Source organism: Colletotrichum tamarilloi, assembly GCF_030869305.1.
Source record: "Colletotrichum tamarilloi strain Tom-12 chromosome Unknown Scaffold_24.1, whole genome shotgun sequence".
NCBI classification, from domain to species: Eukaryota; Fungi; Ascomycota; class Sordariomycetes; order Glomerellales; family Glomerellaceae; genus Colletotrichum; species Colletotrichum tamarilloi.
Window position 1 is genome coordinate 427,813 of NW_026849407.1, and position 18,920 is coordinate 446,732.

Here is an 18,920-nt window from a genome sequence, read left to right on the forward strand (position 1 = left end):
ACTTCAAACCAAGTGCTTTCTGACATATCAGCACTAGAGGAGGCTTGCAAGATACTAGTAATGGGCTACACAGTTATGCTCCTCTGTAAGCTCGTATCCAGCATCTTCGAGCCATGCGATACCTTGAACAATATGAGCATGCTGTTCCAGTGCAAAACAAAACAACGCGAAGACATACCTGCATCCACTAGCCTGTTAAGATTAGCTTTGGATGAAGTCGTTTTGCCACCATAGACGAGCCTGCCATTGTCAGCGTTGAACAGTGAATAACGCAGCTCAACATTTACTTACTTCTGATTCTCATATGGAGTGTAGTCGTGCTGAGACTGAGAGAAACCAGTATCCCACAGTCTGATGTGGATATAGACTGCCTTAAACTTCTTGACTCCAAACCTAGCCGTTTTGCCAACGACAAGGCCAACATGACTGCAGCCGTGTGCCGAGTTCGCCCACTGCACGAGAGGTACCGAGGACTGAGCCGGCCCAAGAGCGCAGTTCATGAAATAGTAGTATGTTCCGGAACTTAGAGACCTGCCTGCAGCCCGTGCTGCCTCTTCGTAGGCGATTGCCGTGGTTTCAAACAGGCTGGTCAGACTTACACGAGAGTTGATAAATCTCACGATAGATTCGCCGTTCTCTGCAGCTACTACCTTTCCAAGGTCATGGGAGATGCTGAGCAGCATCGTCATCACTGGCTTACTGCAGTGGTATGGTTTGCCTTCCAAAAATGCCCGGATGAAGCTAGAAGCTTTTCCCCTCGTGGCATCAGCTATTCCACAAGCCCCGGCCAGTTCGACACGAAGCGAACAACTACGCTTTATGTCGCCAAAGACGGCACCGGGCCCGCGACACATCCTCTCGTCACCTATGATGCTGGTCAAATTCTCTTTCCCTCTGACGTCGGACCCAGCGGTGCTTTGAGTCCTCTCGTTGGCTGGCACCGATTGCCACAGCGAACGAAAGACCAGTTCAACGGCATCGAATACGAGCACACCAAGGTGCCCTTCAGCGATGGGAACTTTCAAGCCTACCTAGATGCAGCTTACAACGAGGCCTTCTACGACGGTGTCTCAACGGCAATGGATTGTGGATCTTTAGATCCCCAGCAGTCCATGATCGACCCAGACTTGGAGGACATGCCTCCTGCCGAACCTACAGCACCACCTTCCTAGGTGCCCAGTGACGGCGCCCGTTTCCATCAAGATGTAGAGGTGAATCTCAATAGTCCTTGCCCAGCATTTGAAGATTAGGCGCGATGATTTTGAGAGGGACGAAATTGAGTTGCTTCGCTATATTGGACTTTGCAGAGCCCCTTTCAGAGAGAACCCTTGGAGGAAGTCAAAATACTATCCTCAGTCTCTTAATTCAGATAAAAATAAATTAGGTGTAGAGGCTAGCTAGGAGGTACCCAGGAAGAGATAGGGGAGAGAAATAGTGAATGTCATATTTTCGTATATTCACATCCTATGGCGAGCTTCCTGACTTCAGATTCGTAGTCAGCAGTAAACGAATTCGGCTGCTGAAAGCATCCTGTGGATTTTGCTGTAAGGTTTGGGGGCAAGCCTCTGGAGACTAGTGATCAGTCAAAGGCTCGTCAGGGGCTAGGCAGCGAAGGTTCTGTCTGCAAGACGGAGGTGACATGACTACGAAGTTGATTGCCGAAGATCTACGGGATTCTGTCCTCGAGCCTAGCTTGAATTCATCTAATATACGAGCCCTAGCCATTCTCAGAACAATACCGTTCCTTGTTCTGGCAGGTTGCGTAATCCGAACACACGAGCTCCGCCAACGACTTTTGCTTCTAACCTGGAGACCAGGCTGATCAAGATACTTTAGGATTAAGCTTGAAGTACAAGGCCAAAAGTAACCCATTCTTTGCGAACGAGCAAAACTGAAGAAAAAGAGATCGTCTGCGTCAAAACATACAACACCAGGTATTCGCTGGTCGTCACCGACCCAACTACTAATCTGGCCCTCATTGGCTTATCTATGGGAGAGCGGACGGGATCCCGAGTTTTCCAATGGGTATGGTCGTATGTGACAATTGTAAAGCGGATAGTGTCTATAGCCCCAAGATAGCAAGGTTACAGCCCAGCAAAAGAAGGCCGCGAGGTGTCCAACAGAGCTAGAGTAATGATCTCTAGTCTAGTACAACACCATGCATCTTCTCAGGTGCTGATCAATAGTCTACTTAGTAGGTAGTGTCGTTTTCGTGAAACACTAGTAGAGATTGCTCAATGATTGTGCAACAAGAATGAAGCGAAGCTATGATAGCTTGATGTTGAAGTTGAAAGCGTGAGGTTGCGCGCGTCACCGCGCAGGCCGTAAGGGTAGATCGGCCGTGCCCAAGGTAGGTACGCGCCTTAGGCAACCAGAACTTACCGCAACACTATGCACAAGCCAATTTCAGTCTGTCACTCGAGTTCAGCACTTACATTTCCCTCTTCTTCCCGTTCATTTTTGTTTGGAGCTCGCCTACACAACCGTAGACATGGCTTCCGGTCTTCCTATCGCCACGTACGTGTCATTGCACTTCGACACGTCGGGCCGTTGGCTGACCTTTTGTGCCACAGGGTATACGTGCGAAACCTCGAGGAGCGCGCCAAAGTCGACCAGCTGAAGGATGCGCTGCTTCAGATCTTCTCCGATTACGGCAATGTAATTGACATTGTCGCCAAGACGAATCTCAAGGCCAAGGGCCAGGCTTTTGTCGTCTTTGACGATCCAGAGGCTGCGCGCAAGGCCATCGAGGAGATTCAGGGATTCGAGCTATTCGAGAAGCCTATGCAGCTGGCCCTGGCCCGGACGAGGAGCGACGCGACCGTCAAGTCGGTAGGCAACGACGACGAATTTGAGCTTCACAAGCGCCGCCGCTTGGCTGAAAAGGGTAATTCCATTTCGCCCTTCACACTGCCTTCTCTCGCTACTTTGAACTAGAACGGTTTGCTGACTCTGTCCTCTCATCACCAACAGACAAGAAGAAGGCATTCGAGGCTGCCGAGGAGCAGAAACGTCTCAAGAGACCTGGCCCTGGCGGTGCACCGGCAGCAGATGCCCGTCCTGCCAAGGCTGCTCGTGGAACTGGTCTCAAGTCCACAAATCCCTCTACCACAGCAGTCATTCCCGACGAGTATCTGCCCCCAAACAAGATTCTCTTTGTACAGAACTTGCCCGACGACTACGATATCGAGGCTGTTACCAGTATCTTTGGCCGTTTCGAGGGTTTCCGTGAGGTCAGATTGGTGCCTGGACGCCGCGGTATTGCCTTTGTAGAGTACGAGGGTGAGCAGGGTGCCATTACGGCGAAGGAGAACACGGCGGGCATGGTGCTGGGGGACACGCACACGATCAAGGTCACATACCAGCGCCAGTAAGACGGTTGATTGGGACGAAGGCAACAGCCTCAACTCTGTTTGCATGTAGGGAGGTAATAAATGTGTTCCGGCAGGGTACTAATGTTTACAACGAGTGCGTACCCAATGAAGGCTACCTAAGTCTAATAACACCGCACCCGACGCATGCTTGATCGCCACCTCTCAATCCGTGCCCCAAGGACAAGCTAGAAAATAACGTCGTTGTCTTCCTCCGCAGCGAGAAGGTCGCCGGGGCCTGACGTATCGCCCTTCTCTTCTGCTGCCCGTGCGGCCTTTTTGGCCTTGATCTCGGCGTCTGCGGCAGCAGTGTCTCTCTGTTTCTTTCCGGCAACCTGCAGTGCACTGTGAGAAATTGCCATCAAGATCTGACGGACCTCCACGTACCTTTTTAAGTCTGTAGAACTCCTCTCTGTCAAGTTCGTCCAGCTCCGAGTTAATGTCTGTAGTCAAAGTTAGATAGGTATCCCAAAGTGAGGCATACAACATACACTTGATGGTGTTTTCTGTCCTGGGAATAATAACGTGCTCGCTGGTGAGACGGTCAGTGGTGGACTGCCAAGATGATCTCGCAGGCATCTTACATGGCGTTTACTGCAAAATGTTAGTCAATCGCTAAGAAGTTCAACGTTTGATCGAATACATACCACGTCGATTAACGACCTTGATAACCTCATCCAAAATAACGAAAGCGGTCTTGGCGCTGTTAGTGCTTCTGCAGTGTTCAATGGAGACGCGCGGCGGCGTACCTGTAGACTGGCAAGTTCGACCAGAGCTTCAACAGCACGGGCATATGTCTCGCGACAACGCTGGACCTGCTGACCACCCTTGCCCAAGCCCGTGAGGCCGAAATCGTTGTTTCCTTCAGTTACGTAGCTCTCGAATGCCGGGAGTAAGACACCAGAAACGTTCTCCTGCTTGGTACGCACACGGAAGCGAGCTGACCGGGCCGACTCCTGGATCTGGTATCCGATATCACCGCCCACGGCGTAAGTGACCTCAGCCAAGGAGAAGGAAGCAATCTGCATAACGCGTCCCATCTTTCTCTTCGCCTCGTCGATACGTCTTGTAATTTCTGTTCAGGGCGCAGTCACATCGGTCAGCCTAGGTTCGTCTCGGACTGGAAGCGGCACTGCCAACCTCGGAATCGCCTGTATCATGGAACACGTCAGTGAATCAAATCATACTGCAAGATACAGTTCATTGCACACATACTTGGTCAAGGCCTCGCTCTTTCTTTTCAACAGACTGTGACCAGTTTCGGCGCCCTTGAGCTTGGCCTTCATGATACCCAGCGACTGGCGCGTGGGGAATACCGCTTCTCGGTCCTACACAGATGCATCGACATATTAGAAAGCTCCGTGGTCGACTCTAGATGATGTAGGAGGGCTTCGGCCTACAGGAGCACCCGACATGGTGTTGGATGATCGGAATGGGCGATGGTATAGGTTGGACTTGGAATTGAAAGGAGATCGGAGGGGAGGTTCGAGACGATTCGCACGGCAGCGAAGGGCGGAGGCAGTTGGGCGCAAGACGGTCGTCCACGATATAGTCGACAAGGAGGAGCTGGAGATGTTGTTAGGCGGCCTTTGGCTGCTGTTGCGTCAGTGCTCAGAGCCGGCTCAGCGATGGGACGCTCAGGTGGAAGTACCTACCTCAAGCGGCCCCCCAGAGATGGAGTCGGGTACCTGGTGTACATAAGGTAGGTGGATCGCTGGCGATTAGCAGTCCACTGATAAAGCTCAACAGTGGGCTGTCTTTATCCGCGCGTGAGCGTCTCACGGACGCTAAAGCGGCACGGCGCCTCCATTGCGATATGCTTGTATCAGTGGCTGGGACTGCCGCCTAACTTATCCCAATAGCCGAGCGCCATCCCAAAAATACAGGACGTGGCGCATGCGAGAAAAAGTACCTTGGTTGGTCGACCTTGCCAGACTGCATCGTAAAGGAACGATCTGTCGCCTAGTTCGCGCCATGATCATCTTTTGAAATCGCGCCCCCGGAAGCTGCGAATTCGTCCCCAACGCGACCTGCACAAGGCGAAAAGGCGCTCTCTGCGCTCGAGCTGTCAGTCTCTTGGTTACTCATGGCCTTTGGACAAACGGCCTGAACCAAGATGCCTGCTCCCACGCTTCTCAACGGCTCTCAGAGGCGGCCGGAACTGCACCTCGTTGTATGCGCCGCCCATCCTCCTACTTGCCCTCTTCGTCTTGTCAACACTGGAGATAGAAGCTAACAGTGTCCGATAGAGCGACGAGGACTCCGTATACGAACAGGATATCCTGCGAAGCCCTGGAAGCATCAAGCCGTGGCTTGCCTACATTCAGTTCAAGTCCCAACATGGAACTGTACACGAACGCGCTTTCGTGCTCGAACGAGCCTGTCTCCAACTCCCCCGGTCTTACAAGCTATGGAAGATGGTAAGTCGCGAGGAGCACGCCAGCTGGCGGACCGCCGCCGCCGCCGATTGCTAACTGTACGGATAGTATCTTACCTTTCGCACCAAGCACGTTTCGAAGCTAAATGCTGCCATTTTCCCCGCCGAGTACCGAAAAGTCAATGCCTTATTCGAGCGCGCGCTCATTCTGTTGAACAAAATGCCTCGCATCTGGGAGCTATATCTGAAGTTCTTGCTTCAGCAGCCGCTGGTCACGACCACCCGACGCACTTTCGATCGAGCCCTTCGCGCCTTGCCGATTACCCAGCACAATCGAATCTGGGCTCTCTACAAGCCGTTCATCAACTCTGCTGCAGGAATCAGCGCCGTCAAGGTGTGGCGCCGCTACATGCAAATACACCCCGAGGACGCCGAAGACTTCATCGAGCTCCTTGTGCAGGTCGGCTTCTACACTGAAGCCATCAAGAAGTACATGGACATCCTCAACAATCCGCGCTTCACTAGCAAGCAAGGGAAAGGGCACTATGAACTGTGGAGCGAAATGGTGGACTTGATGGTCGAGCACGCGGCGGATATTGAAACCGGTCACGAAACGGGTATTGATGTTGACAGGATCGTCAGAAGCGGCATTGTCAGGTTCGCCGATCAACGAGGAAAACTCTGGTGCGGCCTAGCGACTTACTGGATCCGACGAGGCAGCTTCGAGCGCGCCAGAGATGTGCTCGAGGAAGCCATCACCACGGTAATGACGGTCAGAGACTTCACGCTTGTTTTCGATTCGTACACCGAGTTCGAAGAGTCCATCATTGGAGCCCTAATGGAGGTAGCCTCGGAGCGTGCCGACAACGGTATCGTGGACGAGGAGGCAGATTTCGAACTCGACATACGGATGATGCGGTTCGAGCAACTCATGGACAGACGGCCATTCCTTCTCAACGACGTAGTCCTGCGCCAGAACCCCAACAACGTGTCTGAGTGGGAGAAGAGAGTGGCTCTCTGGGGCGACAACCATCTCGAAGTCGTTCAGACATACACAGCCGCCATCGCCACGATACAACCGAAAAAGGCCGTCGGGGCCTTCCATCAGCTTTGGGCCAATTACGCCAAATTCTACGAGCGTGGTGGTGACATACGCAATGCGCGCATCATCATGGAGAAAGCCGTCAAAGTCCCATTCAAGTCCGTTGCCGAATTGGCTGATATGTGGATTGAATGGGCTGAGATGGAATTGAGGAACGAGAACTTTGACGATGCCGTACGAATCATGGCCAAGGCTGTCCAGGCACCGAAGAGATCCACAGTCGACTACTTTGACGAGACGCTATCGCCGCAGCAGCGTGTGCACAAGAGCTGGAAGCTGTGGAGTTTCTACGTGGACCTCGTGGAGAGTGTCAGCACTGTGGAGGACACACGAAAGGTCTACGAGCGCATCTTTGAGCTGCGAATCGCGACACCGCAGACAGTGGTCAACTATGCGAATCTGCTGGAAGAGCACCAGTACTACGAAGAGTCGTTCAAGATTTACGAACGTGGCCTGGACCTCTTCAGCTACCCAGTTGCCTTTGAGCTGTGGAATCTCTACCTTACAAAGGCCGTGGATCGCAAGATCGGTATTGAGCGTCTGCGCGACCTCTTCGAACAGGCCATTGAAGACTGCCCACCCAAATTCGCCAAGGTCATCTACCTCATGTACGGCAACTTGGAAGAGGAGCGGGGCCTCGCGAGGCACGCTATGCGCATCTACGAACGCGCAACGCGTGCGGTGGCGGATGAGGATCGGGCAGACATGTTCAACTTCTACATCACCAAGTCAGCGTCTAACTTTGGCCTGCCATCGACGAGGCCAATCTACGAAAAGGCGGTTTCCACTCTACCCGACAACGAAGCACGGGATATGTGCCTAAAGTTTGCCGACATGGAGAAGCGCCTTGGCGAGATCGATCGGGCGAGAGCCATTTACGGTCACGCGTCACAGTTCTGTGATCCACGCACCAGTCCAGCTTTTTGGACCAAGTGGGAGTCATTCGAGGTGCAGCATGGCAACGAGGATACGTTCAAGGAAATGCTCCGTATCAAGCGAAGTGTGCAGGCGCAGTACAACACGGACGTCAATTTCATCGCGTCGCAAGCGCTTGCGCGTAGTCAGCGGAGACCGGAGGACTCGGGCGATGCCGAGGTGGACGATGCCATGGCGGCACTTGAGCGACAAGCAAGAGCACCAGCCGGGTTCGTGGCTGCCAGCGACGCTACCAAGATGAGCAGCACATTGGAAGCACCGCCAGCACCGGCGAATCCGGACGCTATCGACATTGACGACCTTGACGAGTAACATGTATCAATTTCTCCGGCCTGGCGGTGGTTGGCTAGTTTTAGGTAATAGCATACAGACAGCAGGACCCCTACAATACTTTTCAATTCCCGGTCCACCCCATTCAAATCAATTCATTCTCCAATGTTCTCCCTTCCCTTGTCTGGCTGATGTGTTTCACAGCCTCATATGTAGTGGTCTGGCTAGGCGTACTGCTCCATGCCGCGAGCGTGGGGGGCGTTCCTCATACCACGCCGTGCGCCTCCCCAAAACATCACTGTATTGGTGACTATTTCGCGGGCGTCTTGGTATAGCCCTTCTCGGTGTGCTTCTCATGGAACCCCGAGGCGTAGTTGCGGTCGACGTGGCCATCACGGGAACCCGGCGTGGCGTAGATGGAACCCTTGCGCTTTTGGAAGCGGCTCGGGGGTACCTTGGATGCGTCTAGTAGATGAAGCACATCAGTCAGCACTCCAGAGACTCGCAGACTTCAAAGGACACTTCCAAAGCTCACCCCATTCGTCGGTGCTGGCTCTTCGATCTATGGGCGAGGATGAGAGTGCAACGGCGGGTTCTCCGTCGAGTACGACTGGCGAGCTACCGACCTCGGCCGAGATGCTCTGGGTTCTATCTTGTTCGTCTGATAGGGCGTGTAAGCAAGGTTCACATGCGCTGCACATGGACGGGGACGCTTACTTGACATGGTGATGGTGATGGTGGATATACTGGATGGTATGAGTATAGGTTTGCTCAGTGGCAGGTCTTACTAAGAGTTCAGAAGATGAGTTTGTGTAGGGTGGTGGCTGATGGAAACGCTGTTTGAGGGTATCGTGGTGTCGCTGGTTAGGGGGGTAAGTGGGGAAGTTGAGCAAAGGAGTGGGAATGGAGACTTGAGAGGGGGAAAGACGTGAGTTTATGAAGGTCCAGGCCTCGCGATTGCCTTCTTAACAGCAGCCCGCGTTTGGGTAGCATGGATGAGTCGTGGAGGGTGGGTGCTACTGATGGCATTGGAGGGCAAGGTGAGGGAGGAGCAGAGGTAAGGTAGCTAGCCAATGCAGCTGGCGGGCGTTGATGTCAACGAAGGCGGAGGCGATGCATGTCATGTACTGTACGATGGGGGGTGTACGAAGAGAGCACATGAGGTCAAAGTAAGGTAGGTTCGGACCAGAACTCACTCGGGGTGGTCACCTGCCAGTTGCGCACTTTTGATCCCCAGGCCTCCAATTTGTTTATTGAGGGAGGTATGAGTTCACTTGATCCTACTCGAGAAGCGAAGGCGCTTTGGCTTAATGAACCTGTCGATCATATACGTGCTAAGGTTGAGGCTGGGTCGACGTGTGATGCACATCACTCACTTGAGTGCACCTGAGCCAAGCTTTGAAGGACCTTTACGCACACACAGATCTATGTGCCAAGACCACGATGGCTGCAGCGAGAGAGAACCTGAATAGAGCCAAGCACTCATATACACCAGGTATCAGGAACATGAGGGTGGTCATAACATACATGATGTAGCAATCTACGCATTGTAGGGAGACGTGTCATTTTGCATATCGCAGCTCACCTCACTTGCCTGATGTTGAGGGTTCATTTGGTCAAACTGGCTTGGTTTCTGTTAACAGCGACATGATCCAAGACGAGGTGTTCATCTCCCATAGAAAACATGAGAGTGCAAGATCTGACAGTATCTCAGGTTGAACCAACGCGAGAGAGTGAGGCGACACGTTTGGGAAGGTTGTCAAGGTTTCTTGTATCTGAAAGTACTCGAGTAGGCGCAAGGTACATTATCCATTCCCTCTGTTAACGCGGGGAAAGTGACGAGGATTTGCCATCGCCGTTGACGTCACACGCCTTTCGCGGCGAATAAACGGAGGCCGCGACCACCCCAAGAGCTACCTGCCCACCACCCATACTCTGTATTGGTGCCTCGCAGCTGTGGTCAAGCATGAGAAAGTACTGCTTAAGTAGTGGTGGTGCGAAAGTATACCTCAGTCTACGTACGAATGATACCTTAAACTATTCTTTCCTTACCTGACCTTACTTTTGTTATCCCAACACAGGCCTCCAACCACAGCCACACAACTCAACCAGCATCTCGGAAACTGCGGGGAGGTTCCAATGTTTCCCTTTTCGGATTCCCCTCTCTCTTCAACACCTTCTTCTTTCCTCGGCTCCCTCCCTTGACCAGGGAACCCTAGACTTCGACACCCGCGACACTTGGGCGGTTCGACACCCCCCTTAGATATTATCTTGAGATCAGAGGCCTTGGCCTGCGCTAGACTTGATAAAAAAGTCCTCGACGTGAAGATGGGCTCTACAGGAGCGACAACAGCAAGACCAAGACATGATACTTCGTCTGTTCGAAAATATGGCATCACCGAGAGAATGGCTGTCAACATTGTCAGCCGTTGATTTGATCTAAGGAAGTGTGGCTAGCAGTCATAGGTAGATTGACACTGAGGTACTCGGATTGGGATCATGTCCTATGATTCCCTCATACTGCATCTGCTAGCGTTGTGTCGCCCCCTCTCTGCTCCCGCCGTCATCCCGCCTCAGCTCCCCGTCAGTTTCATGCACGCATGCTGTACTTGTACGCATCTCCCCCGTTAAGTGATACCTTGTTCAATGTGGCAAGTGAACGCTTTTCGCACGTCACTCTCATACTCAACTACGGTAGCAGACGATGTTCTCATACCTTTCACCACTGTTTAAGGGCAGCAAAGAATCTCGACACGGACACATACATATGAACATCATTTGACACATTTGCATTACAGTGAACCAAAGTGATCAGCAGTCAGAGAATGTAATTGTGCACTACAGGTGTCAAGACACAGTCAGGCACCTCAGATACAAGTGAAAGGCATCAGCATCAGCATCAGTTAACAGCCTCTCTTCATTGCTATCCATCCTGCCTCCACGGATCTCTGTTTTGACCCTCGTGGTAGTCCCAATCCCTCTCTACAGAAAACACAAGCGTTTAGATCTCCTCGCCGTCGGCGCGGAGCTCGGCCAGATAGGCGGCGTCGTCCTCGGGTGCGGCGGAGGGGGTCTGAGCACGCTTGATCATCTTGTTGAGAAGCTCATCGGAGCGCTTGACGGCGAGCATCAAGTTGCGGCGGGCAGCGGCGGGCGTGGTGGTGCCAGCCATCTGGACAGGAACAATACCGCCAAAGGGACCGGCACGGGCAGCGTTCTGGCAACGAACCAAGCAGACATTGCTCTGGCCAGCGACGGTACCAGTGCAAGTCTGATCGGCGGGGATGGCAGCCTTGAGGGGGAAATCGGTCATGGCACCGTCACGGTTACGGGAGTTCTGGCCCGGGGGAGTGGTGACAACGTTGATGTTAGTCCACGACGCTCCGGTGGCATCGGCGTTGATCATGCAGTCGTAGGGGCCTTGGTACGTGTAAGTCAAGTGTCAAATAGAAGAAGATTTCATATCGAATACTCACCACCACCGTCACCGTTGACCTGGTGCAGGGTCATGTCGACGGAGCCGCCGGCGGAGATCTGGGGGAGCATGGTGCCGGTCTCGGCCATCATGGCCTTGGTGCCGGTCTCAAGGTTGTTGGTGCCGGCTCCAACTGTCTCGCCGAAGGTATCCGCAGCCTCTCCCTTGAAGCGAGTGCTGTCAGCCTGGAAGGGATCACGACGTGTTCCATCACGGGGGGTGCTGGAGTCGATTCCAAGGGCCATGCCCTGTCCGCCGGCATCACCAGTGGCGCCGATGATGGCAGCATGGCCGGCAACAATGTCGGCAGTGGCCAAGAGGCCGATGGCGAAGATGCTCTTGATGGAAGACATTGTGATGTGAGAGAAGGTAAGTCCTGGCCGGCAGGGGTATATTATACAATACAAATGATTGGAAGGAGAGAAGTGGTCGGTTAACTAAAAGACTGCTGAATGCTGGATGGGGAAGAAGAGTACGAGAGGATTGAGGCCGGAGGTTAGACCATCTTTATACCTTGGTTGTCAGCACCCCTTTGAGAGCAACCAAGCGGTGGATGGATGTCTGCCTGATGTCGAGACGACGCGCATGTCCTGCATCCCAATGCCCTTACGCGCCTTAGTGAGCATCCGGAGTGCTTCTCCCGCCTTCTCCTCTGATACTCAGAGAACGCTGGTCGAATTTCCATCCGACATCCCAAACCGCCAAGCCAAACATGTTTTCGCAATAGAGCCTCAATGCGAGATCCCGGGGGGTATCACTACAGCTAAAGGAGCGTGCACATGCACAGAAGTACCTTCCACGCGCGGCTGTTGTTGCTCGCTCAAAGTTGTATCCACAAAGTCGGGCTGTGGCGAGGCCACGAGCAGAGCCTCATGCGAACCTCGGGCCAGGGGCGTGTGCAACATGAGGCCGCCATAGCAGGGATGGCCGCAAGGTTCCGGAGTTGGTGTGGCCGAATGTCAGCTGGAAAAGTCCGAGCCCGCGACCTTATTTCGACTCAACCCAGATGCACCAGTGTTGAAGGGGGTTAATGAGTGCAAAATGATCGTATGCACCGTCCACTACCTTAGCTCAAGGTACGAACGGCAAGAGTGCCACACATAAGGGGATGACCTGCAGTTCTATACTCCGTGTATTTCTAGTCGGGCAGATACAGGCGGTAGCTTGACCTGACAGAGAACGGTTTTCAACCCATCCAGGAGAAAACAGCAGCGACTGATATTGTGAATGCATACTGCGACCAGCTCGTTGGTGCAAATCCCTCAGCATCCCATGAGTAAAATCGACTGCGGAGTAGGCCCACGAGTCGGCGAGTTACGAGATACATGACCTAGCTCAGGATTGCTGCCGGGTTACATCGAAATTAAGCACTACCAATATGATCTCGACAGGGATCTTGCCGGCCTTGTTTCCGTTTCTAAAGACCAAGACAGGCGTGGGGATTGCGGCGGCCTGGCCAGCTTAGGGTGAGGTGCTATGTAAGGTGACATAGCAACTAGGGACAAGGCTGTTGTGTTCAGGTTTGTGGTGGTAGACCTGGCAAGCAAAGACCATGCCTCGTGCGTGTTTGACGCAGAGATATACGGCTGTTTCGATCCACGGCGCGGGAGCGTCAACGCCGGATCCAGATCACCGGGGTACGACGTGATTGTTGCAGGGGGGAATGTAAGAACGAGCCCGGGAGTTGGCAGCCCAATTGGATTGAACTTGCAGTCAACTACGAACGCACGGGCAGAAATGATCTACCGCCGTGGCGTGGATAACCCTGAGTAGACACTCATAAGCCAGTATGGCAGATGCATTAGTAGCTAGACAATGTAGATGAAGGGAGACACTGTCGACCAGCGTTGCAAAGAGAGCACATGTGCAGACGGATCAAACCGCTGCGGCCGACAACGGCGAGAATCACGCACGCACAGATGGTCGGCAAGGCAGTACGAATTCGAATAACTCGTTCTTTGCGTAGGCCAGTCGGGTCGAGCCGAGTCAAGTCAAGGTCGATTATGAGCCGCGCACAGGTGCAACGGCTGGCAAACCGGCAAATCGTGCAGCCGATGGTAGGACACGCGTTAGAACCGGTCGTTATACGCGAGAATCGACTGTGCCCTGTGCTGCGGAGCGCCATAGCTCGGTTCAATACTAGTCAAAGCTATGGCGAGGGGCGATGACCTTGTAGCCTCTCAACGCTCAACACGACGCAGGGTTCCCAGAGGGCACCGAGCATCGAGCAACGGCCACCAAGGCAGAGGAATGGATGCCAAAAGAGAGGCTACTGTGGATTGTGGCGGGTATCGAGAGCACCTGAAGATGCTATTTCTGTCCTGACATCTTTCAGTCTTTGAGTCATAGCCATGGTGCTTGCTTGTCGCACTCAGGGAAAAAGAAACACGGAGGTTGCAGTCGTTCCATGTACGTGATGAGGAGAAATGGCAAGTGCTCCCATGTAGTGCATGCTGAGACTAAGTGACTGGTGGCTAACAGTAGCGATGGTGGACGAGGTCGGTTTGCACACAATGGTGGCTACCGCATGCAGCATGTCGATGCGGGAGCATACCATACGTGCATATAGGCAACTTCAGATCCCATCCTCTGCAGTTGGATTCGTATACGATAGGCTGGAGTTCTAGGAAGACAATTCCTGTGACGTATCAGCTACATGCCACGATGTAGGAACGGGCTTGGTGATCTGACCGGGCCTCACAGAAAAAGTAGCCGTTGGAGCTAGGAATGCCGCGAATTACTAATAATGAGATGAAGTCTGAGATGACCCTTTGCCGCTTGCATATGCAGCCAGCACGCACCGACCAACGGACGAGATGCTTTAGGGAATTGAAGCCGCTGACTAGACAGCAAGTTCACAATCCAGTGTAACTAGTTTCAAGATGGACCGAAAGATGAGTAGCGGGTAAACGTAGCAGGGTACTAGGCAAGGTGGGTAGTTGCCAAGGGCGGCGAACCTACCTTCGTGAGACAGGCATCGTTTGAAACAGGCGACGTGGGCTGCGCACCGATGTTGTGTGAAACCAAGTTGTCAAACCCCATGGTTGCGGGGCCAATCGCATGAGCCTTTCCCCTTCCAGTGTGCGGCAGAGCTATGGAATCGATCCCGTTGGCCGTTGCTCATGAGAGAGGGAGAGAAGACAAAATTGCCTCGGATCGACCCGCCAGCCGGTGACAACAACGGTGTGATGCATGATCCTCGTGAGCCAGTCTAAAGAGCATACAGTAGCTTGTCAGGTGGTGGTAGTGCCAGCGGTTGATCAAACAGAAAGGAAGAGTAATCAAGGTTAAAGGTGGACGGGAACGTGGCCGGCGGAAGCTAAGCCAACCTTGGCCAAACTACGACCACGGTCATGCTATCCCCTGGGGGAAATCCCCCAACTGAGGTGGTCAAGCAGGAAGAGGTGTGGATCTGCTCCTGGCAAGGTATGGTCGAAGATGGACTTTAATCGCGGTATCCCAGCCTTGTGTGGGATTCAGGTCCGTTAAAAGTTGTATCACTAAGTGATGATTGTCCATTTGGGGCTGAAGCTGACAGTATGTTTTGGACAAGAGGCCCTCAAGACACCACAAGCACTGGACGGTATCCGTAGTGACGGTGCCCAACATACCCTCGTCGCTATGCTTTGACAGAGGGGCAGCAATATGGAAAACTTGGTCTCACCACCAGTTTTGGGCTTCCAACAACCCCATCTCTGTCCGCGCGAGCCTTATCCCTGGACGAATCAGATGACACGGGAAGTTTAGTATAGTATTAGCCAAAGACAAGGTAAGTTGGTCAAGTACGGAGTAAGGTTGCAAGGTAGAGTGAAGAAAGGTCCACTTGAGTTCACCACTCACATACACTTTGAAACGACGTCAACTAAGACTCTGTGCATTACATAATCATACTAAAAAGTCTCCTTACGTAATCACTCCTGTGGAGTCATGGGCAAATCAGCACTTTCAGGTACCTAAGCACTAAGGTGCTTAACAAGTCACTTGCCCGTGCCTGCGTGCTGCGCGCTGTGTGCCTGCCTGAGTAAAGACTCATTGTCTATCACCACTGCCTGCCAGAGCCAGGTTTTCGCCGGTGCACGGCACACTCATTACTTCCTTTCCTCTTCTTACTGTCACGTTTGGCGAACTCGAAGCAAACATCAAGTTCGTTGGCCCAATTACAGGGTCTCGGTTGACTAGATACCCGTAGCAAGTTGTGAGTCAAAATCCCAATGACTCTCATCTCTGGCTTATATGAGTACATCATACATACCCCCTCCAAGATGAGCTTGTAATTTCAGACAACGTCTTGATCATATTCATATCACTTGTCCCTAATGATTGATTTTTCGACACCAAGTCCTGGCTCTCTTGGTTTGACTCACCCTTCTTCGCTCTACTCATCTTGACTTGTCGCGACCTGTCTCGTCTCATCGCCCTGACGCCTTGCCCCAACCTTACTATCCATCAGCTAACCGCGCACCAGCCACTCGTATCGACTTTTCATCTTGAGCTCACCATCACCTCAAACCCCAGTGCGGTCTTGCATGATCAGCCGCACCCACATCATCAACCCACCATTCATCGACTTCCTTTGACGATCCCGGGATCCAGACTGCTTGCCTCAAGGCCTGTGCTGCGCCCTTTCCTTACCTCATGCAACCGCGCTTGTGCTTGCGCCTCCGCCTCCATCACCACTGCTACCACGACCACCCTAGCCAAGGTGATTAAGCTGGGGCTGCTTCTGGAGTGAGACCAGAAGGACTCTATCTCGAAACTCAAAGATCAAGGCCCGTGGTCTAACGCGGCGCACGTTCTACCCCTCGACTTTCTGCACTGGCGCATCTGCCGACTCGACACCTTCCAACTGTCAGGCCTGTCGTGTCATGCTACGTACCTGTGCTCGGCCTCGATCTGTCTTGACCTGGAACCGCTGCTCGGTGCCGCGCGCATCCTTGTACCCTTGCCTCATGAAGAGAAACTTTGACGCGTTTGTGGGTCGTCCGTCTGTCTCTTCGCCGTCCAAGATGACCACCTCCATTGCCGCCTCGTCTATGAGCAACTTCACCACCGCAAATGATCCCCCGACACTCAGTCTTACTTCCAAAGAGCAGCAATTGAGGGATCTTTTGGTTGACGTTGCTGCCTTTATCGATGGAGCCGGTCGTTCACCTGAGCCTCTCGTCCTTCGATGGGCTGGGGGCTGGGTTCGTGATAAACTCCTTGGCATAGAGTCTCACGATATTGATACCGCCATCAATGCCATGACTGGGTATGCCTTTAGTCTGGAGCTGCGCGACTACTGTGCTCTAGAAGAGCATACAAAGAAGCACAGTATTGGTCCCGATGATATGGGCAGCCTCCACAGGATTGCCGCGAATCCCGATAAGTCGAAGCACCTCGAGACAGCGACTACGCGTATGTTTGGTCTGGACGTTGACTTTGTCAATCTACGCAAGGAGACGTACACTCAGGACAGTCGCAATCCTACGATGGAGTTTGGTACTGCCGAGGAAGATGCTCTGCGCCGCGATGCCACCATTAACGCCCTCTTTTACAATTTGCACACCGGCCTGGTCGAAGATCTGACCGGAGGACTCGCAGACATGAAGTCTCGCCTGATCCGCACACCCATGGAGCCTTTCCAGACCTTTACAGACGATCCCCTCAGAGTCCTGAGATTGCTCCGCTTCGCCAGTCGTCTCGACTTTTCAATTGATCCTGCTGCCACTGCAGTCATGGCCGACCCCCAAGTTTTGAACGCTCTGAAACTTAAAATTAGCCGCGAAAGGGTTGGTGTCGAGATGGAAAAGATGCTAAAGGGTTCGTCTGCCTATGCTTAACTTTTTTGATATACGAATCTGGTGAACTGACTCGTTTGGCTTTGTGCTGGAGCAGGTAAGAACCCATGCATGTCTCTGGACTTGATTCGAACCCTCAACCTGTACGAGGCCATCTTCACGGATTCTAGTGATAGCGGTCACCCGTCACCTGATCTCTCCAAGTGGAAACTGGCCTACGATCTCCTTGACAGGCTCGCTCATGACAAGGACCCCGGATTGATCTATGATGTTCTCGTCACATCCGACGAAGCTGCATACTTTGCTTGGAATTTGGCTGCAATTACCCCGTACTCCCACATAACGGAGGAAGTACCATTACCAAAGGCTCGGGGTACTGTGCCTCTGACTACGCTGGTTGCCCGGGAAGGCATCAAGGCCCCCAACAAGCTTTGCGATGTAATTACTGCAGCATATCGCCACCGCGTCGAGATTCTTGGTCTGAAGAAAAGCTTTGGTGCCGGGCAATCTAGGACTACCGAAAGGGGCATCGTTGGTATGGCAATTCGTAAGTGGGACAGCCATGGAGGCCACTGGCGAATCCAGGTACTCTATGCCTTACTTGTCGAGGCTATTGAAAGGTTGCCATCCGATTCACCTACGGGTAAGTACCGCCATCTCCGTACACCTCGTACCTTGCCCCGGAAAAGCTTGCTCATTCCGCCACAGACAGAGCAGAGTTTCTCTCTGGATGGCAAAAGTTCCTGGACCACCTTACTGATCTGGACGTCATGGACGCACCTTCGTTGACGCGCCTGGTGGACGGGCGATTGCTGGGAAAAGAACTCGGTGTCCGCCCCGGCAAGTGGATGGGCCAGGCCTTGGATGTTTGCGTTGCCTGGCAGCTTCGTCACCCAGACGAGACTGAGCCGGCAGGGGCCATCGAAGAGGTGCGACGACGGGCAGTAGAACTAGGGATCGAAGGGCTTCCCATATGATGAACCCAGCTGTACTGGGCAGAATGCCCTTGAAGACGGGCTCTGCACTATAAATCGAGCTAAGACTTCGACTGTCTTTGACAGTGCTAGATGCAGGTTCTACTTGACAAAGGAGTGACGGCGAGGAGGGGTTATGCCGGTGAAGACAATATTATTGCCTGAGGGGGGCCGGCTTGAAATACCCGAAGACCACTTGCTTATTGAAGCTGTGAGGGAAATGCCACCAAATTTTCTGTGACATCTCTCTGTCTATGAAGGCAGATTTTCTGTATATTCCTTACGTCTTCAATGCGGCGGTCCTTCATTGCCGGTCTGCCTGTACTCGAGTACAAAATGTTGGAGAAGCCTGCACAGCACCACACAGTGTAGAACACTATATATGTACTGTACATGTCTGTACGATTTGCCCTCTGAAGGCTGCACGCATTGATTTCGCTCTCACTGTGCCCGCTCAATCCTGCTGCTACTTGCTTCCATCAACGGTTAACCATCTACTTAATTTCGGCAGCGAAGAAGTCAGACTTCTCATGTCATCCGTGGTCCCAACTTGCCCAGAAAGGAACCTGTCATACGACCTGCATACAAGTAAACAAACCGCATCAAGGGCCCTGTCCCGCCTCAATCGTCCACGT

The 18,920-nt window shown here is 52.9% G+C and overlaps 9 protein-coding genes across 9 annotated transcripts; 5 read left to right on the forward strand and 4 right to left on the reverse strand.

Moving 5' to 3' along the window:
• Positions 1–54: 54 nt before the first annotated feature.
• On the reverse strand, positions 55–854 carry CTAM01_07695 (uncharacterized protein; the record flags this gene model as incomplete). The annotated part of the gene is made up of 3 exons (XM_060523717.1): positions 55–122; positions 179–240; positions 292–854. 3 exons carry the CDS (start codon positions 852–854, stop codon positions 55–57), a joined length of 693 nt encoding a protein of 230 aa, XP_060381771.1.
• Positions 663–1,172, forward strand: CTAM01_07696 (necrosis inducing protein; the record flags this gene model as incomplete). The annotated part of the gene is made up of 1 exon (XM_060523718.1): positions 663–1,172. One exon carries the CDS (start codon positions 663–665, stop codon positions 1,170–1,172), a length of 510 nt encoding a protein of 169 aa, XP_060381772.1.
• A 1,319-nt stretch (positions 1,173–2,491) lies between these two features.
• Positions 2,492–3,374, forward strand: CTAM01_07697 (RNA recognition domain-containing protein; the record flags this gene model as incomplete). Its single annotated transcript, XM_060523719.1, has 3 exons — positions 2,492–2,517; positions 2,574–2,887; positions 2,974–3,374. The coding sequence occupies 3 exons, from the start codon at positions 2,492–2,494 to the stop codon at positions 3,372–3,374; spliced, it is 741 nt and encodes a 246-aa protein (XP_060381773.1).
• A 185-nt stretch (positions 3,375–3,559) lies between these two features.
• On the reverse strand, positions 3,560–4,786 carry CTAM01_07698 (ATP synthase subunit D; the record flags this gene model as incomplete). The annotated part of the gene is made up of 9 exons (XM_060523720.1): positions 3,560–3,706; positions 3,759–3,814; positions 3,863–3,903; positions 3,956–3,965; positions 4,019–4,067; positions 4,121–4,446; positions 4,512–4,522; positions 4,587–4,699; positions 4,772–4,786. The coding sequence occupies 9 exons, from the start codon at positions 4,784–4,786 to the stop codon at positions 3,560–3,562; spliced, it is 768 nt and encodes a 255-aa protein (XP_060381774.1).
• Positions 4,787–5,487: 701 nt separating this feature from the next.
• Positions 5,488–8,098, forward strand: CTAM01_07699 (pre-mRNA-splicing factor SYF1; the record flags this gene model as incomplete). Its single annotated transcript, XM_060523721.1, has 3 exons — positions 5,488–5,544; positions 5,621–5,791; positions 5,858–8,098. The coding sequence occupies 3 exons, from the start codon at positions 5,488–5,490 to the stop codon at positions 8,096–8,098; spliced, it is 2,469 nt and encodes an 822-aa protein (XP_060381775.1).
• Positions 8,099–8,366: 268 nt separating this feature from the next.
• Positions 8,367–8,780, reverse strand: CTAM01_07700 (uncharacterized protein; the record flags this gene model as incomplete). Its single annotated transcript, XM_060523722.1, has 3 exons — positions 8,367–8,521; positions 8,592–8,717; positions 8,774–8,780. The coding sequence occupies 3 exons, from the start codon at positions 8,778–8,780 to the stop codon at positions 8,367–8,369; spliced, it is 288 nt and encodes a 95-aa protein (XP_060381776.1).
• Positions 8,781–11,057: 2,277 nt separating this feature from the next.
• Positions 11,058–11,884, reverse strand: CTAM01_07701 (uncharacterized protein; the record flags this gene model as incomplete). The annotated part of the gene is made up of 2 exons (XM_060523723.1): positions 11,058–11,476; positions 11,533–11,884. 2 exons carry the CDS (start codon positions 11,882–11,884, stop codon positions 11,058–11,060), a joined length of 771 nt encoding a protein of 256 aa, XP_060381777.1.
• Positions 11,885–15,900: 4,016 nt separating this feature from the next.
• Positions 15,901–16,263, forward strand: CTAM01_07702 (uncharacterized protein; the record flags this gene model as incomplete). The annotated part of the gene is made up of 1 exon (XM_060523724.1): positions 15,901–16,263. A coding segment is annotated over one exon (363 nt), but the record flags the coding sequence as incomplete, so codon positions are not given.
• A 133-nt stretch (positions 16,264–16,396) lies between these two features.
• On the forward strand, positions 16,397–18,288 carry CTAM01_07703 (poly A polymerase head domain-containing protein; the record flags this gene model as incomplete). Its single annotated transcript, XM_060523725.1, has 3 exons — positions 16,397–17,333; positions 17,409–17,954; positions 18,020–18,288. The coding sequence occupies 3 exons, from the start codon at positions 16,397–16,399 to the stop codon at positions 18,286–18,288; spliced, it is 1,752 nt and encodes a 583-aa protein (XP_060381779.1).
• Between the last annotated feature and the right edge of the window lie 632 nt (positions 18,289–18,920).